Genomic DNA, 20,006 nt, shown 5'->3' with positions numbered 1-20,006 from the left:
AGTATACAAGGGTATGTCAAAAGTTTGTGGAAAAATAGAATTAAAAGATAATCTTTTCATGAACTTTTTGAAATACCCTCATACATGTGAACAATGAATTATATTGTTCTTCCTTCCCCTGGACATTCAGTATTTGATCTTCTTACATATGTTTATAGAGGGGCAAAACAGTGGCAAGATTCTAAACTGGGGGCCACAAAGCTGTCCACAGAGGCCTAATTTCATTCTACTGATTCTCAGTGGCCACATTGTGCCCTTCTCTCATCAACTGCTAGTTAGAACACTGGCATTTCAGGTGGAACACATTATTGCCACACGCCTTTAAGAAATTCTAATCTTAGTTGATGTTAACCAGTATGCTAACCCTTGACTGAGAGTGCTTTTTGTCTGTCTGACCACTCACTTAGCATTAAGCTGCCCGTGTCTTACATTGTTGGTCTTCTTTGAGGTGAGACACACTAGGGACTTGAAAACAAGGGGATGGCATAGAGGAAGCACTCAGTAAATGTTATCTGCCTCTTTGAGGGAGGGGCTGATGTCTTCCACTTTGTATTTCCATTCTGCTGGCAACTTGAGGATACTGAATTAATTTGCTGATTAATGCAATGTGCTGTTTTAATTCATGCCACTGACCTGCAGATTAAGACCACTGCTGTCATCTGTGTAATTCCACTCGTGTAACCTGAGCAAAGAATAAATGTATTCAGAATTCCAAATTGCCATCCTCTGTGTGCACTATTTTCTGGTATTCCCAAGGAAGCAGCTATATACCCTTATGTGAGTCTGCAGGGTGTGGTGGTTTAAAGTCTGGGTTTTAGAGTCATACTTACTTAGGTCTGAGTTGAGTAGTAAGTCAACTTGCTACTTGGTGGGCTTTGGGAAACTCACTTAATCTCTTTGAACTCCAGTTTTCTTATCTGGAAAATGAAGCTAATATCCACCCTAGTCAGCATTACATGGGCCATAGCCAGGCCTGACCACAGAAAGACCCGAGGTAGACACGGATGGAAGAGTTCTGGGCCCCGTAGTACAGGCACAGAGGCAGAGAAAAGATCCTGGTGGAAACCCAGCAGGGATGCAAAGGCCAGGCTGAGCTGGCCCTCCTGAGCAGTGTGACTACTGCCTCTCCTGTTAATGTCCTTTGGGAATGCTGCCACAGCTGGGAGCACGGAGGGCAGCAAGCCTACACTCTGTGCTCCTGTGCTCGACTGGATATATCTTTCTACCTGGGCTTCTAGGAGCCCTAATCTTTGGGGGAGTCAAGGTGAGCTGGGAGACCTTTGGGGGTCAAAAACACTTATGCATTTTTTTTTCTCATTGCGATCTTTCCAGTGCTTATTTGTTGCTTTTAGTAAAGCAAAAACAAATGAGCAGAATCTGACTTCCTTCCTGACAGCCTGGAACCCAGACCAGGCTCCCTGTGGTCTGGCCCAGCACAAGTGGTTGCAATGATTCAATTAAATCAGATATTAATGTAAAGTTCCTGCCACAGGGCTTCGCATACAGTAAGCTCTTCATAGTGATTATTCATGCTATTGTTTCTATGGTAGAAACTACAAGAGAATTTTTTTTGTTTTGTTTTGGAGGAATGAACATGTAAGATAAGAGCTTTTTGCATTTCTTGGAGATAGAGGCTATGCAAAGCTGCATACAGTAAGCTCTTCATAGTGATTATTCATGCTATTGTTTCTATGGTAGAAACTACAAGAGAATTTTTTTTGTTTTGTTTTAGAGGAATGAACATGTAAGATAAGAGCTTTTTGCATTTCTTGGAGATAGAGGCTATGCAAAGCCAAGATTTTTTTAAATTACTGTTTTCACTACATAATACCAAAACAGGGAACTTAAGCATTTTGTAATATTAGTCATGAAAGTAGTATTACGAGTCATGGTGATGAAGTCTGAACTAGTTTTCATGGAACTATTCTGCCTCATCAATCCCAATTTAGAAAGTATAAGGTAAAAAGAGCATTTACAAAAATAAATATTTTATTTATTTAAGTGAAACTTTGGACTTATAATCTACTGTGTTCTTAGAAATACCAGTGAAATTAATCCCTCTTTTTTTGGAAGAGATTACTTATCAGAATATTATGGAGTATCTCATTTAACTATACTTGGCCACTAACAGCTCCTAAACTTTGCATCTTAAAAATTTTCTCTTAGTTACAGCCTGAAACTCTTGCAAAGAACTCAGACTGGCTTGGCTTGGGTCCTATGTGCATCCCTAAGGTAGTCAACGGTGGTGAGAGAAGAGTCATACAAAAACCACTTAGCTCCTGCCAGTGACATAAGGTTAGCAATGGAGGCACAGCTGCCTCAAGAAGAGAGAAGGCTGAGCAAAGGCACAGCTGCTATTTATATAAACATAATAACTGATGGAAACTAATTCAAGAACTAACATTCTAAAATGGCTAAGAGACTGGAGTGACATGAGTAGAGGAGCAGAGAGAAAACAAGGGGAGAAAGAAGTAGAACAGAAAAACAAAGACATATTAGTATATTTACTGGGTTCTAACATTCTAAAATGGCTAAGAGACGGGAGTGACATGAGTAGAGGAGCAGAGAGAAAACAAGGGGAGAAAGAAGTAGAACAGAAAAACCAAGGAAAACAAGACACACCTCTTCTACTCCACCCACTTATCTGTTATGATAACACTTATGCATTTAGGTAAAACTATTTGTGTATATAGCATAAATTTTAAAAACGTAAAATTAGAACTAGTTTTTAAGTAATCTTTTTATTTTAGAATAGTTTTACAGAAAATTTGCAAAGATGCTACAGAGTTCCCATACACCCCCACACCCAGTCTCTCCTATAATTAACAACTTACATTGGTAAGAAACATTTTTCACAATTAATGAAACAATATTGATATTTGATTAACTAAAATCTATTCTTTATTCAGATTTCCTTAGTTTTTACCTAATGTCCTTTTCTGTTTCAGGATCAAGTCCAGGATGCCACATTACATTTATGTGTTGTCATGTCTCCGTAGGCTTCCCTTGGCTCTGACAGTTTCTTAGCCTTTCCCTGTTTTTGATGACCTCGACAGTTTTGAAGAGTATTCATCAGGTATTTTGTAGAATGTCCCTGTATTGGAATTTGTCCGTTTTTCTCAATATTAGGCTGGGGTTATGAGTTTTGGGTGGAAGACCATACAGGTAAAGTGCCATTCTCATCATATCATATGCAGGGTACACACTATCAATATAACTTATTGCTCCTGATATTAACTTTGATCACCTAGCTGAAGTGGTAACAATTAATTCTGTATAAGTACAAAACCAATCACAATAACCATGAGATAAGACAAGGCAAGCAAAGATACACCAGGCAAACAGGGATTTGATTTTATGGTTTCTAACTTTAAGGATATTACTTATCAGTAGGTAAGGTGAGAAACTTCTAAAACATTAACAAACTATTCCTAGATGTTTTAGAAACATTGAGATAGTCTAGGTAAAAGTTAATGTCTGTAAGACTGACAATTACCTTTGTTGGTCCTCCAGCAATCATATTGGTCAAGTTCACTGAATATTACCTACTTAAAGTAGAAACAACTTTTAAAAATTCATGGGATGGTTGATATTTGATGAAAGTAGTATCTGATGACAATCAAGGAATTAAATTCTTGTGTGAAAATTATTTATCTCTTCATGAGTTTAAAAAGTGTTATAACAATTTTAGGCCTTTGAGGCCAATTAAAGGAAATCTTGATAACTGATGTTTTCTATTCAAAATTTTTTGTAACAAAGTATCATAAAAAATTTAGTAACCATTTTCTAGTGTCAAATTAAAAGAAAACAAGCTGATGTTTGTTGTGAATATATTTTTCAGATAAAGAATGTAAAATATGGGCCGGCCCGGTGGCGCAGTGCTACAGTGCGCCGCTTGGGAGTGCGGTGGTCCTCCCGCCGAGGGTTCGGATCCCACATACAGACTGGTTCCCGCTCACTGGCTGAGCGAGGTGTGGGAGCAACACCGAGGGTTGCGATCCCGTTGCCGGTCCCAGTCCGGTACGGGCGCGACACTGAGGGTTGCGAAAAAAGACAAAAAGGAAAAAAAAAAATAACAAAGAATGTAAAATATAAGTTTAAAAGACTTAGTCCAAATTCCACAGGGTTATACAATGTGCTTGGATGAGCGGGATATGATCTGGTAGTAATGAAGGTTCCCATATGAAAGACAAAATGATAACAGGTATAATCTATCAGAGGCAGGCAAAATTGCTAGCACATTTTAAAGTTTTCCTGCATCAAGGGTTAAAATAAAAATGGTTTTCCAGTTCTCAGGAAAACAAAAAATACAATTAAGCTTACAACACCCTATTTTCAAAACAGATTGACAAACTGGGGTTTTAGTGCAAAAGTACATGGGGATGTTTCCAAAGTATGTTTACCAATCAGGACAGAAACCCTAAGATAGGGTGGACAAGCAAGTGGACATATTGGGGATAATGCTACCTTCCTCCATTCATAATGCACATACCGAGTTAAATTCCCTAAATACTAAAACAAATATACTTACTTAACTTTGACTAGGTCTCAAACATATTTCATCAGGGAACCTTTTTATTATGACCATTTATATACTAAGGAATTGAGGTCCTAAGGGACATACTTTGAGAAATGCTGCTAAATGGCAGATAAATGTCTCAATTCTAAAGATGCTGAGTCGAGCAACAACTGTGACTCATTTTCATGTATCTAAGGAAATTAATAAGTAATACTTCTCAAATATTCTTTTTATTTCTTCATAGAATAAATCTTAAGTGCAAAAATCCCACCTACTTTTTTTTTTTTTTAAATAAACCATGCTGATGCAGAAATGGGAAAATGCTACAAAGATAGAACCGAAAGCACACAGCATAACAATCATAAATGCTTTAAAGCATTTAAAGGAAGAGGATGAGGGGAATGTCAATGTAAAAACAACTATGAAAAGATGAAAAATTACCAGATTATCTCTGGTCTCTTAAAGGAGTCTGAAGGGGTCCTCTCCAAATAACTGAGTTGATTTAGATTCATTCTCTCCAGCCCCCTGATGAGATGGCATCTAATATATATGGGAGCTCAACTGGTTCTCCCAAGGAAAGGGGACCCTGCAGCAACTACTGCCTGTCTCTAGATACCACACCCAAGCAATCCCCTTCATTCCCTCTAAGCCTGCTTCATCGGAAATCACAGTTTTAATGGCACAGTTATATATAAGAAAGGAGGAGCAATGGAGTCCCTAGTCTACTAAAACAAGTGTGTTGGCAGGGAAGGAGGGTTGACATACATGTTCCAATATCTGAGTTGGCTGAAATTTGGAATGAGTTTTTCATGAGGAACAATATTATAACTGATAAAACAGATCTCCTAGTTCAGTTTCATCACTGATAGAGGGTTGACATACATGTTCCAATATCTGAGTTGGCTGAAATTTGGAATGAGTTATTCATGAGGAACAATATTATAACTGATAAAACAGATCTCCTAGTTCAGTTTCATCACTGATAATTTTGAGAACATCACTGTGAAAATATCCTACCAGTTATAACATTATCTTCCTAAAGAAATAAAAAAGTATTTTGTTTTGTAAATATTCCACACTAAATATAATAATACAGAGAATTAACTTATTGGTAAATTATGGACAGGCTGCAGTTAGTTTCCTAAAGCCTTAGGAGTTCTCTCCAAGATTTATTTATGGTCCATGTGACGTAGCATGGCTTTTTAATGCCCAGTATTTTCTCAACTTGATATACCCACTTTAATTCTTACAACAATTCCTAATTTAAACTATGTTAGTCAGCAAATGTCTTAAGTCTTGAATTGGAAATCTAGTATGGACTAGTTAGAATGAAAAAATAAATGCCTTAAACAGAAATGTATTTTACCTAAATCTTACTTCATTTTTCCCTAATTCAATATAAAAATATATATTTCAAAACACTTTGATATATCTGAGAAACTGTGCAATAGAAAAGGCCTGTTCCCAGGTTGAGTATGAAGGGTTCAGTTATAGTACAGCAAGGCAAGCCTGTGGGTGCAGGTGCATTTTCCTCTTCTATAAACTCACACTGACCTGAAAGGATAACATTAAGAAAAATACATGCCATGAAGAGTAAAATAAAGATATGGCACTGAACACCTTTTATAATATTGTAATAAAACATTCATTAATTCTTCTGTTGAAAATCTGAGAAAAGATTATAAACAATATTTCTGTGCATTGTTTCAACAGGATTCTTTAAGTCAGTGGTTAAACTTTCTGACAATATCATAAGAATTCATGCTAAAATAGCTATTCTAGTTATAAAACTAGATATAAATAGAGTTAAACCATAATTGTTTATAAAATCAGTTTTCTGTGATGTGAAAAAAGCTGATCAAAAATACTTTAAGGTAATATGAAAGTTCATAGATTCTCTTTCTGCCAGTGTCACCGTGTGCTACAGGAGCTTCTTAGTTGGCCAACTAGAATTTATATCACAGACTGATGCATGAGGTCTTCTATTAACATCAATACTTCTTTTTAAAAAAAATACTATAATGCTTTCACTGCTGTACCATGAAGTATTATTCAAATAAATTATAACTACACTTCATCAAAACAGAATTTAAGAAAGTACATTCTGCCAGACTGATTTTTGAGTCTTCTAAATTATATTTGTTCACTAGCCCACCAATTTGAAAAATCTAGTAATTTGTACAGGGCTTCCTAGTCATTAATACGAATTAGTAATGCTATAACTTATAATTTTTTAAAAATAGAACACATACCAGCAAAGCTCAGCATCAGCCAAAAGCTACTGGCACACCACAGGTAAAAGGCCAAATCTACAGTGATATGGTAAAGGTCAATTTATGGAAAATCCAAATAAAAATTGCTATCAAAATATTTTGTTCATTAGAATTAGTTTACAATGAAAATCTTAATTTAATAAGATGACTTTAGGCCTTTGTGCTAGACTCTCATAACCAGAAAGAATAGCAATTTTAGCATGAATTCTTATGATATTGTCAGAAAGTTCAACCATTTATTTAAAGAATCCTGTTGAAACAATGCACAGAAAAAGCTATAGGAGTAACAGATGTTAAGTCTACAATTAAAAAATACTTAAAAAAATTTTTTTCCTACAGTCAGGACACAAATACTAATAATTTTCTAATCTTCTATTGCCAGAAATTCCATGAGCATCCAGAAGTGGGGGAAAAAAAAAAGTGAGTTGAAGGTTAAACCTGCATCTAGCTGGTTGACATTAAAACCCTAGAAATGGCATTAAGAAGCATAAGATAGTACTACTAACTCCTGAAAAAAAATGAGAAACACCTGCAAACTTTTTTCTATTGAATCTTTAGTAAATTTGAAATTAGCATATACTATCTTTCTAGCGATATTGTTGACTAGTCAGAACTGCTACAAAACCAGTGCTGAGAGCTAATAAATATTTATGGTGCCACCTGGTGATTTCCTTCAAGTTCAGCCACAGCAATAATTTTGGATGCCATTAGTGCTGCCCCCACAGGTGCACGTTCTCCTTTGGGTATACGGGAAACGGTATGACAGGGGACCAGATTGTTTCAAATGTTCTGAAACATCACTGAGAAGAGCTGCCAGCTAACGGAAAAAAATGAAAATGGAGAATACTTTACTATGCTTTTCCACAGATATAATCACAATTTCATACCTGCAAAACCTAAAAGAAAAAGGAAACTCCTTTATTCTAGATAACCTGTAAATTCAGAATTCTAGATATAATTTTCTTTACAGGAGTAGATATACTATACATAAATATCCATCTCCTTATTGAATCCTTGCTGGGATTTTAGTGTAAAAGGAGAAAGAGAAACAGGATCCAGATGCTGAATGACAGCTTCAGCAACATCATATGAGATGGCTTTTGGGTTTGCCCCACAGTTTGAGTTTCTTTGTTATGAGCAGTTGTGCCAGGCCATTGAGGAACACCAGAAAGATGGTTATGGACATCACAATCACATAGTGGCTGATGCTGCAAAAGGAGAAGAAATAAGTTACAGGAAGAGAGAACACATATGAAGAAAAGTGTAAGATTCCTCTAAATAATGTTTTAAATAGAAATATAAAATACACAGAATTACAAAGAATACCAATGATTTCAAAATGGATACCAAAATGTTTAAAAAAACACAAACTTGCTATATAGCATTATATGAGTAATATATGTACTTCCTTAATAATGTATTAATTAAGAATTAATAATACATATTAACATATATTAATTTTTAATCCCTAATAACAAACTACCATCATGTTGAAATAATGATGAATATAAAAATGTGAGATATCTGCAACAACTATAGTATGTTATGAAAATGTTTGCGATTGCTATTAGGAGTACCTGTGCCTTTGTCACCAGCAGAAATTAAATTTTAAAAGCTTTTAGAAAAATAAAGACAATTTTCCCCCTCCAATTCTTGGGCCCTATGAATTCTCTCCACAGACTCTCCAAGATATTCCCAGATTAAGTATTCTGTCATTTTAGAGCATGCCATCTTATGCTTTGAAATAAGTTAAAAGTACTTTGATAAAACTACCAGCCACAAAGAAAGAAAAATGTCACCCAAACTAAAAGTCAGTGGAGTGAAAGGTTTAGTCAAGAAATCTAAACAAAGAGAAAAAGGACAAATCTCTTTATTAATCCCACAATCAAAGCTATTGTCTCCTAGACTTTTATAAAAAGATAGAATAATGAATACTATTAAAATTACTCAGTTCTAGTTCTCATCTATCAGCAATAGTAAATGTTCAGTTTTCCTTTTTCAACACAGTAATCATACTGTCTACACAGAATATAGCTTGATAAAAAATTCAGAAGTATGGAGCTGGCTGGTTATCTTAGTTGGTTAGAGCATGGTGTTATAACACCAAGGTCAAGGGTTCGGATCCCCTTACTGGCCAACTGCCTCCCACCCCCGCAAATTTAGAGGTATGGAAAGAAATGTAGGATACAGATCTGATGAATATACAGTAAAGCAGAGGCTTCACACAGTGATGCTAGTACAGTACTGTCCAAGCTTAGCTTAGTTACAGTGCATATTGGCAAGCTGTCTATTTTCAATGCCTAACAGAGTTATATTTAACTATCTAATTTTAAAATAGATTTGCATTTTTTACATCTTTATATTCCTTTATGTATTTTACATTCTTCTATTCTTTTTTTTGCAGTTTTACATTCTTCAACAAAGAGAGGGGGTCATGGTTTAGCAGGACTATACCCATGCTAGTGTGATGAAGGCAGGTCACATTTCCTCCCTCTTGCTCTCATCTACCCCCAACAAACAGAAGAGTCACAGAGCTGGCTAAAGAACCCCTATCAAGGAGTGGCTCACAGGGCAGGCCCCAGAGAACATCAGGAAAGGTAACTGCTGGGTACAAGTAAAGCAGGCCTATCACCTAAAAGGACATGGAGACTAAAATGGAAAGGGAGAAAAGGTCTCTCTCCCACTTTTCCAATAACTTTAACCCAATAGGTGAGCAGCCCCCAAAATGTAGAGTTGCTGGCTCTATGCCATCTATAGCATGTTGTCAGGAATTTGTCCACAGGCAAGGCCTCTAAGGCCAGGAAAGAAGAGCCTTCTACTCTGTGTGGATTTTTTTTTTTTAGAGTAAGAACCACCAATTGTTAAGTTTTATAGTCTGATAAGATTCTCTTTGGAAAGGCACTGGTTGGAAAATTTTTATTTAGAATCTTTGTCTAGGTTCACCTCATACAGTAAATTTGAAATAGAAAAGGAAGAGCTGTCTAATTAAAATCAAAACTTAGAACCAGTTCTGTTATAAATCTGGCTCCAATCAAGGGTAGAATCCTGACGTAAAAAGAAAACAATAAAACCCTAATAAAATCCTAAAAAGAAAACAATAAAAACCTAAGCCCTAATTTATAAATATCAACACTAAAGTAAGATTTAAAAAACACTCATTTGTTTTCATGGTAAAAGTAATGTAATAGGATATTTGACCTGGAATTTCTTCTGTTTAAATCTGTGTGTGTGTGTATTTTTTTGTTTTGCTTTTGCCCTGAATGAATATGATATGAATCTTATCTACAATTTAATTAAATCACTGATAATTATTTATTTAAAAATAAAAAAAATGATTATAAGACTAGATTTATTTATCATCCTTGCTGGGAATAAAATGATATAGATATTTATTTTAATAAAACACTCCTGGAAAACTAATGCCAAAATAGACAAGATTATGTTAAATGATTATAAGACTAGATTTATTTATCATCCTACCAATCCTTGCTGGGAATAAAATGATCTAGATATTTATTTTAATAAAACACTCCTGGAAAACTAATGCCAAAATAGACAAGATTATGTTATTAAAATTATGTGAGCCATGCTGACATTTTATCACACAGAAGTTAGTAATTGGTTGACTGATCTTACTTTAAAAGTTTTCCAAAGCAAAGCAACTCAAGTTTATCATGGCATAGAGACGCTGGGAAAATATGCTGTTAGAAAACTAGAAATTTAAAAAGAAATCAGAATAAATTCTTCTTCCAGGAGATAGTACAGGTGTATGTTCCCCTATTCCTCCTGCTAAGTACAACTAAAAATTTTGGACATTATATATAAACAAATACAAGAAGACTCCAAATGATGGAAAGAAGAAGGCAGACTTGTTAGGAATCTTGGGACGCAAGGAATGCCACAGTGAATTCCCTGGATTTTCTTTTTGTCTCATATATACCAGACTTGCAGGAAGAAGCTGGCAACCTGAAAATGTCACTGGGTGCATATCAAAAAAAAAACCCCAAAACAAAAACACTACCACAACAAAAGCCTGCTCTCTCTGTTCAGGGGACAGACAACGAAGGGGACAGCCCCAGAAGATAGAAGACTTTTTGATGTTAACTGCTCTGCTTCAGCCAAACACCACAGGAAATAACAGTGGCCCCAGCCCACCTGTTCCAATGAAGGCTGAGTGGGGAGCCTAGACTCCCATCCTCACCTGACTATAATGGGGCACTCCAACTCCCCCATCCATCCCCTCCTCTCCACCTCTGTGGTGTCAGAGAAGGCTGAGTAGGGAAGCTATTCTTATCCATGCTTGGCAGATGTCAGTGGACACTCACCTGAAAGCTTGGATTACCACCCCCATTCAGTGGTAATGAGGTCCCCTCCATCCCCTTCCTCACTGGGGTTGTGTCAGGAGAGGCCTAGGGAAGTCAGGAATTTCACCACCACCCAGAGGTACCAAGGCCATTCCCGTCCCCACCATGGTATTAGTGTAGGTCATGTGGGGGAATGAGATAAAAAAGGACCTCCCATCCTTCCCAGCCAGAGAGGTATCTATCAGTGGAGGCTTAGTATGGAGCTATAACACCCTCCCCTGCCAGGTAATAATGAAGAGCCCTCCTTCAAGTATCAACGGAGGCCATAAGGGGAACTTGAATTTCTACTCCCATCAGGCAGAAATGAGGTAGTGTTTCCTTTTCCCATGCCATAGTAGTGCCAGAGGAAGCTAGTTAAAACATAAGGTTTAAATAAGATTAAGAGTCTCATAACATACCCAATATGTCAAGATTTCAATCAAAAATCATCCAAACCAAGAACTAGGAAGATCTCAAACAGAATGATAAAAAATATAATCAATAGATACTAACTCCTAGATAACACAGCGGTTAGAATTATGTGGCAAAAATTTCAAAGTGGCCATCATCAATACTTCAACAAGCAATTATGAACACACTTGAAACAAATTTTAAAAAGAAAATCTGAGCAAAGAAATAGAAATTTTCAGCAATTCAATAAAAGACATAAAGAAGAACCAAATAAAAAAATCTTAGAACTGAAAAACACGATAACCAAAATAAAAAACCCAATGGATGGGTTCAATAGCAGAACTAAGAGGTGACAGAAAAGAATCCATGAACTTAAAAGATAAAGCAACTGAAACTACCCAGCCTGAACAACAGAGAAAATAAACTTAAAAAAAAAAAAAAAAAAAAAAAAGAACAAAGCCTCAGGAAACTGTGGACCATGACAAAAGATATAACATTTGTGTCACTAGAGTTCCAGAAAGAAAAGAAAAAGAGGGAAAAAGAGTACTCAAGGGAATAAAGGGAATTGTGGCTAAAAACTTCCCAAATTTGGCAAAAGACATTAATCTGTAGATTTTAGAAGCTGCTCAAACTTCATACAGTATAAATTTAAAGCATTCCACACAAAGACACATCAACCTACTGAAATCTAAAAAAAAAATAATAATAATAATTTGAAAGTAGTGAGAGAGAAATGACACCTTACCTATATGGGGAAAACAATTAGAATGATAGCAGATTTCTCATCAGAAAACACGGAAACAGAAAGAAGTGGCATACTCTTAAGTACAGAAAGAAAAAGAACTGCCAACCTAGTCCAGTGAAAATATCCTTCAGAAATAAAGGGGAAATCAACATTCTCAGATAGAGGAAAACTAAGAGAATTTTTTACCCACAGGCCTTCCCTAAAGGAATGTCTAAAGTTCTCTAAACAGAAAGAAAAAAATAAAAGAAGAAATCTGGTAAAATCATGAAGGTAGAAAAACTTGGTAGGCAAAAATATAGGTAAATATAGTGCATTTTCTAAATTATATTTGATAGCGAAAGCAAAAAGTATAAAACACTGATGTGGTTTCAAATGTATATGAATAAATATTTAAGACAATTATACTGAAAATGGGGGGGGTAATGGGATATAAAAGAAGGGAAGTTTTTTATTCATCACTCAAAACTGGTAAAATGATACCACCAGTAGACTGTGATTAGCTATGTACATATAATTCCTAGAACAATTACTTAAAAAGTCATACAAAGAGATACACTAAAAAACACTATGGATAAGTAAAAATAGAATTCCGTAAAAAGTTCATGTAAGATACAGATAGGGAGGAAACCCAAAACAGAGAGAATAGAAAACAAACAATAAAATGGCAGACTTAAGCCATAACATATCAATAATTACATTAAATGTAAATAGTCTAAATATACCAACTAAAAAACAGAGATTGGTGGAGTTGATTAAAAAACATGACCAACCCATATATTGTCTACAAGACATTCACTTCAATTATAATGATATAGGCAAACTGAAAGTATAAGTATGGAGAAGATATATCATGTGAATTAAAAGAAAGGAGTGAGTGGCATATTAATATCAGATAAAATAAACTTCATGGCATAAGATACCCTACTTTCAACAATTTATAGAACTGAAAATCAGCAAGGATATGGAAATCAACAACACCATCAATCAACAGGATATAATCAACAATTACAGAACACTTGACACAACATCAGCAGAATACATGTTGTTTTCAAGTGCTCATGTATACCAAGATAGTGCTCATATCTGGGGCCATAAAACAAACCTCAACATGCTTAAAAGAACTGAAATCACACAGAGTATCTTCTCTGGCCACAATGGAATCAAACTGGAAATAAATAAAAGAAAACAGGACAATCTCCAAACACTTGGAAACTAAACAACACACTTAAAAATATAAAAAGATGAAGTTTCACGAGAGATTAAGAAAATTGGAATGAAAACAAAAATCCAACATATCAAAGTTTGTGGGACTCAGCTAAAGCACTGCTGAGAGGTAAATCAACCCATACAAATATGCACCCCCCCACACAAAAAGGAGTGTAAACTGTATACCTGATATCACTATACACCTATCACTGTGAGTCTCACACTTTATATAAAAATCAACTAAAACAGATCATGAACTTCAATATAAAATGTACAAATATAAAGATTTAAGGAAAAAAAACAAAACAGAAAATCTTTGGGATCTGTAGCTAGGCAGAGTTTTTAGACTTGATATACCAAAAGCACAACCTAAAAATGGAAAAACTGATAAATCAGGCTTTATCAAAATAAAAAACTTTTGCTCTGTGAAAGACCTTGATAAGAGGATGAAAAGATAAGCTACAGACTGGAAGAAAATATTTGCAAACCACATATCCAACAAAGGACTAATATCTAGAATACAGAATAAATTCTCAAACTCAATGTAAAAAACAAACAACTCAACTAGAAAATGAACAAAAGACATGAACAGATATTTCTCTGAGGAGGAAGGATATACATACAGCAAATAAGCAGATGAAAAAATGCTCAACATCATTAACCACTAGGGAAATATGCAAATTAAAACTAAAATGAGATGTCATTACACACCTACTTGAATGGCTAAAATAAAAAATAGTCACATGAAATACTGGCAAAGACGTGGAGAAACTGGATCATTGCTCTCTGGTATAGCCACTCTGGAAAAGTTTGGCTGTTTCTTATAAAATTCAACACGTAACTACTCAGCAAGTGTACTTCTGGGCATTTATGCCAGAGAAATAAAAAAATTATGTTCACAAAAATGTTTATGGAAGTTTTTTCATAATAGCCAAAAACTGGAAATAACTTTGACGTCCTTCAAAAGGAGAATGATTAAACAAATTACAGTGCAATACCATGGATTTACTCGGCAATAAAAAGGAACAAACTATTGAAACATACAACCTGAATGAATTGCCAGAGAATTACACTCAGTGAAAAAAGCAAATGCCATAGTATATGATTCCATTTATAGAGCATTTATGAAATAACAAAACTATGGATATGGAAAACAGACTAATGGTTGCCAGGAGTTAAGGAAGGGTGGGGGTGAGAGGGAAGTGCGTGTAGCTATAAAAGGGCAACATGAAGTATACTTGTGTTGATAGAAATGGTCTGTATCTTGACAATATCAACATCAATATCATATACATATATAGTACTGATTGAATTATATGTTATACTATAGTTTTACATAAAGTTACCATTAGGGGGAAACTGGGTAAAGGGCACACAGGATCTCTCTGTACTATTTCTTACAACGTCATATGAATCTATAATTATTTCAAAATAAAATGTTTCATTAATTTTTGTTTTTCAGTTCATAGGCTGAACCAAAACAGGAGGTGGGCTGGATAGGGTGGAAAGGCCATAGATAGCTCATCTCTACCCTAGACTGGAAGCTCTACGGAAAAGGGGATCATGATCTTTAGCTCTCTTCCCATCGTATCTCTAAGGTCCCCTGCGAGACCTTGTGGGCCTCCAATCAATGTTTGTTAAATGAATTATTAGAGAGACTAATTTGTAATTAAAAGATATCATAAAATCTTCTTTTGTTTTGTATTATCTTCCCTTCTCACCCCAAGTGTTCTAACCCACCCATACCTGTGCCCATATTTCCTCCTGCACCTGCTCCTCTCTAAAACAAATCCTTCCCACTACTGTTTTGGATCCCACCCCAACTTTTCTACTAAAGGCCTTTACTTTTGTAACTATTCCTTCCTCTCCTATATCACCAATTTTTTCCTCTCTATGGTGAGCATATCCTTTACCATACAAATGTGTAATTTCTCTCATCCTAAAAACAAACCAAAACTCTCTCAAGATTCCATAGCTCCCTAACTTAACGCATTTTAAATTTGATATATCCAAAACCCAACTCAATCTCCCACACCTTCTATCACCAAACCCACTCCTTCTAGAGCCTTCTCCATCTCTGGAAATGGATTTACCATTCACTTAGTTACTCAAGTTCAAAAATCAGGAGTCATCCTTGATTTTTATCTTTTCTTCTCCTAGTACATCCACTTTATCAACAAATTCTATCAACCTATCCTTTAAAATATTTTCTAAGTCCAGCTGCTTGTCACCATTTTGAATTGCTACCCTAGTGCTGCCATCATCTATAGCTTAGAATACTGCAATAGCCTCTTAATCTTCCTGCTCCCTCTCTTGACCCCTCCAATATGTTCTCCACACTGTGGCCAGAGTGCTGTTTCAAAAATGTGAAGCAAATCCACTGCCTTGCTCAACAGTCTAATGCTTCATTAACTTGGAATAAATTCCTAATTCTTTACAATGACCTTCAAGGCCATAAGTGATATCAACTGTCCACTCTCTGAACTCTCCCCCTACCATGCTTTCCTTCACACCATTCTAGTTACACTAACCTTCATATCTTCAAAAGTACTTACTGACATAAGGAAATGATTTAAAAAAAAAATGGTTAGAGCATGGTGTTATAACACCATCAAGGGTTCAAATTCCCAGACAAACAACAGAAACAAAACAAAACCTTGCATATGTTTACACATAAATTAAGGCTCAAAATTGGTTAGAGCATGGTGTTATAACACCATCAAGGGTTCAAATTCCCAAACAGACAAACAACAGAAACAAAACAAAACCTTGCATATGTTTACACATAAATTAAGGCTCAAAGAATATATATTAACATGCATATATCCAATGTGGTTATCTGAGTCATTTGAATTATGAGTGACTTCTTATTTTTCTTAGTGCTTTCAGTATTTTCTATAATAAGCCTGTGATACATTTCTATTTATGTGAAATTTACAAATTATGCTAGGTTTTGCACAGAACTCTAAGGCTGACTTTGTAATTACCACAGAAATCTTCAACTCTATTCTGTTTCTGAGGCCTCCCAGGACATTTCAAAATCTGTACCAGTTCCTGAGATCAAAATCCTCAATCCAATAAACTGGATATAATGGTTACAAGTTCTTCATATTATAAGGATGCTTACTCTCCAACCTAGGGACTGAAGTTTGGAGTCAGGAAGTGAAAACTATCCAACACAGAGCCTGAGGATCAAATCTAGGAAAGCTCAATCTCACCTTGATTCTGTGGGAAAAGCAGGCAAGGAGGTTGGAATCCAGATAGATGAAGGAAGCCAGGAGGACTATAAAATATGACACTATAGAAAGGATAAACAAGTGGGGTACATCCATACAACGGAACACTATTTAATAGTGAAAAGTAACAAAGTACTGATACATGCTACAACATATATATAGAGATGAATGCCAAAAAAGTCAGATGCAAAAGATTATACATTGTGTGATTCTACTTAAATAAAATGTCCAGAACAGGTAAATCTGTAGAGACAGAAAGCAGATTAGTGGTTGCTTAGGGCTCAGAATGAGCAAGGGCATAGATTGTAAACAGGTACAGGGGAATCTTTTGGGTGATGGAAACATTCAAAAACAAGTTTATGGTGATGGTTGCACACCTCCATAAATTTGCTAAAAATCAATAAAATGATTTAAAACAATCATTTAAGTCATTTAAAACCTTGAAATGGATGGATTTTGTGGTATGTAAACTATACCTCAAAAAAGTTATTAAAAAAAAAAGAAAAGATTATATGCTAGCAGATTTTTGTTCTGTTAAATTTCTATCTCTTTTAAATGAAAGTATTATAACTGACTTCATCTTGTAAGAAAAATGTTCTGTAAAATCAGGTGACCCATCCTCAAATTTAATGTAAAGTCTATAAAAGGTATTCCACAGATCACTTATCTCCTAACAATGGCCTGAAATTACTGACTCTTGGCTCATTTAACCTAACATTATTGGCAGGAAACAGTTGTGAAGCTCATCGTTTTCATGCAATTGAGTTACAAGGCATCCACAGCTTGTGATACTTTGCATCAATCAAGTCTTGATGTCATATCAACACAGCAAAGTTAAAAGAACATCAAATTTCAACTTGAAATGAGTTCAGCGGCCCCCATTTTCCCCCCTAACCATTTTGACATCATTTAAATAAACAATTCTCAAGGTTTACAAGTATGATAGTAGAGAAGGACGATATATGTGTGTAGAAGGACACACAGAATTGCCAGGAGGACTTTTTCAACCTGCACAATGGGTAATAAAAGGTTGACTGTATTTCTCCTCGATCAGGGCCATGGCCAATAAAAGCAGGTCATATCTGTCAGACATACTGGGGCAGAAAAAGGTTGAGAATCATTGATTTTAATAAAGACTGGTATTCATGGTAAGAGTACAGACATTTTATGGCACTTTACATTTAGGATATTCAAAAATTATTGAATAGAATCAGAGTTTTCATTATATCTAAATAGAAGTGATAAATACTTCAGCTGTCATTTTTATTTTAATAAGGTATAACAATAGTGCACGTAGGAAACAAAGTCCAAGTGAACACTGCTATCAAATTAAACTGCAGCACAATAAAACTGATGATCCTGGCTCTATTCACCTCACTATATATACATTTAGAACATAAATTTAAATGTTTTTATAGTTATGAAAATTACCTCAAATAAATTTTTTCTCTAGTTTTAAAAATGCACTTTCAGTATGCCATATGAAAGGCAATACTCTGTAAAGTTCATGACCTGCTATAAATGAAGATAAAGTGTAAGTAAAGATCAAAAATAGAAAATACTAAATTAGCTGTGTCAGCTGAACACAGTTTTATGGCCTGGGCAAGATATTTTTCACATGGCTGTTTCACATGGCTGCCACAGGTTCACAAGAGAAACACTGAACTTATACCATAGCTTCAGCTGAATACAGTGACTGCAGTGTATTCCTTTCTGAGTCTCCACTTAATTTTGGTAATATCTGCTCTGAAGATGCATTTTAAACACAGAGTACTATACTCATAAACAGATGTACTGTCTAAGGCCCTAGTAATGCAATCTTTATTGTTAAAGAAACGATTACTTATTTATTAACCAGAAAATAATAGGTGATGAATCTCTCAAAAGTATTCTGAAAATCCACTGCAGTCCCAACAACACTATAAACATCACAGATATATGCCAGACTACGTTTATGGGGCTAGTCAGCTCCCACTCCTCTCTCAAATTCTGGAATAGAGTCTCATCATTTCAGTATTCATAAAGCAATAAAATAGTAAGAACAAAAGGACAACATTCCAGTCCTATGAAAAATAGTCATGGAATGGCTGAAGTTATTAACTATTTTACTAACACAAAGGAGTTCAGAAGTAAAACTTCTGACAAAGGCAAAGCATTGCAGGAGCATAATTCAAATAACTGTGGTTCCCATTAAGGGAACTCTGCCAGTAAGTTTAATAACATCAGCAACATGACCAAAAACATCTCAGCTTTTCAAATGTACTTCCACATAGGAATAATTTGAAAGTCAAAACTTAAAAGCAACATTCTCACAAACAGAAAGCAGAAGAAAGTATAAGAATGAAGTTTTGATATGTGAACTCTATTATATGGTGCTTTAGTTTTGAAACTTAAATTATATTTTTCCCCCACTATCCAAGCCTTTTCTTGGCAATAAATTAGATGTTTATGAAGATGCACAAACCACTCCTGCCTATTAGACCAGTACTACATGGCTCACTGATGAGGTATATACCATTACTGCTACATAGGATACAAAGAGAAGATTTTAGAATTCTAACTTACCAACAAGAGCAGCACAACAAAAACCCCATATTGCAGCATCAATCATGGGTGATTCCATTTAGAAAGCCTATCTTCACTAACTCAGATTTCATTTTTCTCTCTCCATCTTATCTACTGCTGTGGATTGAATTCTCCCTACTCCCCAAACTCACAGAGACTCAATCCCCACTGTGACAGTGTTAAGATGGTGGGAAATCCTATTATGATAACTGAAAGGTGGGGCCTTTGGGAGGTGATTAGATTGTGAGGCCCATGCCCTAGTAAATGACTGATCCACTCACTGAGTAATAAGTTGATGGTATGTGGAGTGTACTAACATTAATAAAGCAAATGTATTTCACAGGGCCTAGCTTCCAAAGCCCTGTAGTTTCAGGTATAGCCTAACTTTTAAAAATTACGTATAGAAATGTTAAGCTTATGAAAGACAGGAAACTTTCCCCAGGCTAAAGTCTCCGTTGTAGATAAAGAATTGTAACACAGCAAAATTGCTGGCTCAAGTACAGATGTCCTTGGTTAACCTACTGATTGATATGTTAAGAAAGTTGCTTGATTGTTATGTAAAAATACCAAGGAAATTGCTGTAAGACAGTGTTTGCTAAGAACAAGCTTTTGTTGGTGTATCAACTTAATCTTTTACAAATTGGATCATAGAATGTCACTTTGTTTATTTCACTGATGTTACTAGTTTCCATTTGTTAAAACTATACT

At 35.3% G+C, this 20,006-nt stretch overlaps 1 protein-coding gene across 1 annotated transcript in view; it reads right to left on the bottom strand.

The window, feature by feature from the left end:
- Positions 1-7,422: 7,422 nt before the first annotated feature.
- The window catches only part of PIGN (phosphatidylinositol glycan anchor biosynthesis, class N), a gene marked incomplete at its 5' end in the record, with an annotated part of 133,911 nt that continues 121,327 nt past the window's right edge, over positions 7,423-20,006 (bottom strand). The window contains one exon of the mRNA XM_008567542.1: positions 7,423-8,000. Within this exon, the coding sequence (XP_008565764.1) occupies positions 7,877-8,000 (124 nt within the window). The remainder of the gene's footprint in view (positions 8,001-20,006) is intronic.

Source organism: Galeopterus variegatus, unplaced genomic scaffold (assembly GCF_000696425.1).
Source record: "Galeopterus variegatus unplaced genomic scaffold, G_variegatus-3.0.2 Scaffold328, whole genome shotgun sequence".
In the NCBI taxonomy this organism is placed as follows: Eukaryota; Metazoa; Chordata; class Mammalia; order Dermoptera; family Cynocephalidae; genus Galeopterus; species Galeopterus variegatus.
Note: the sequence above shows the minus strand (reverse complement) of the source record. Positions and strands in the feature narration are given on the sequence as shown.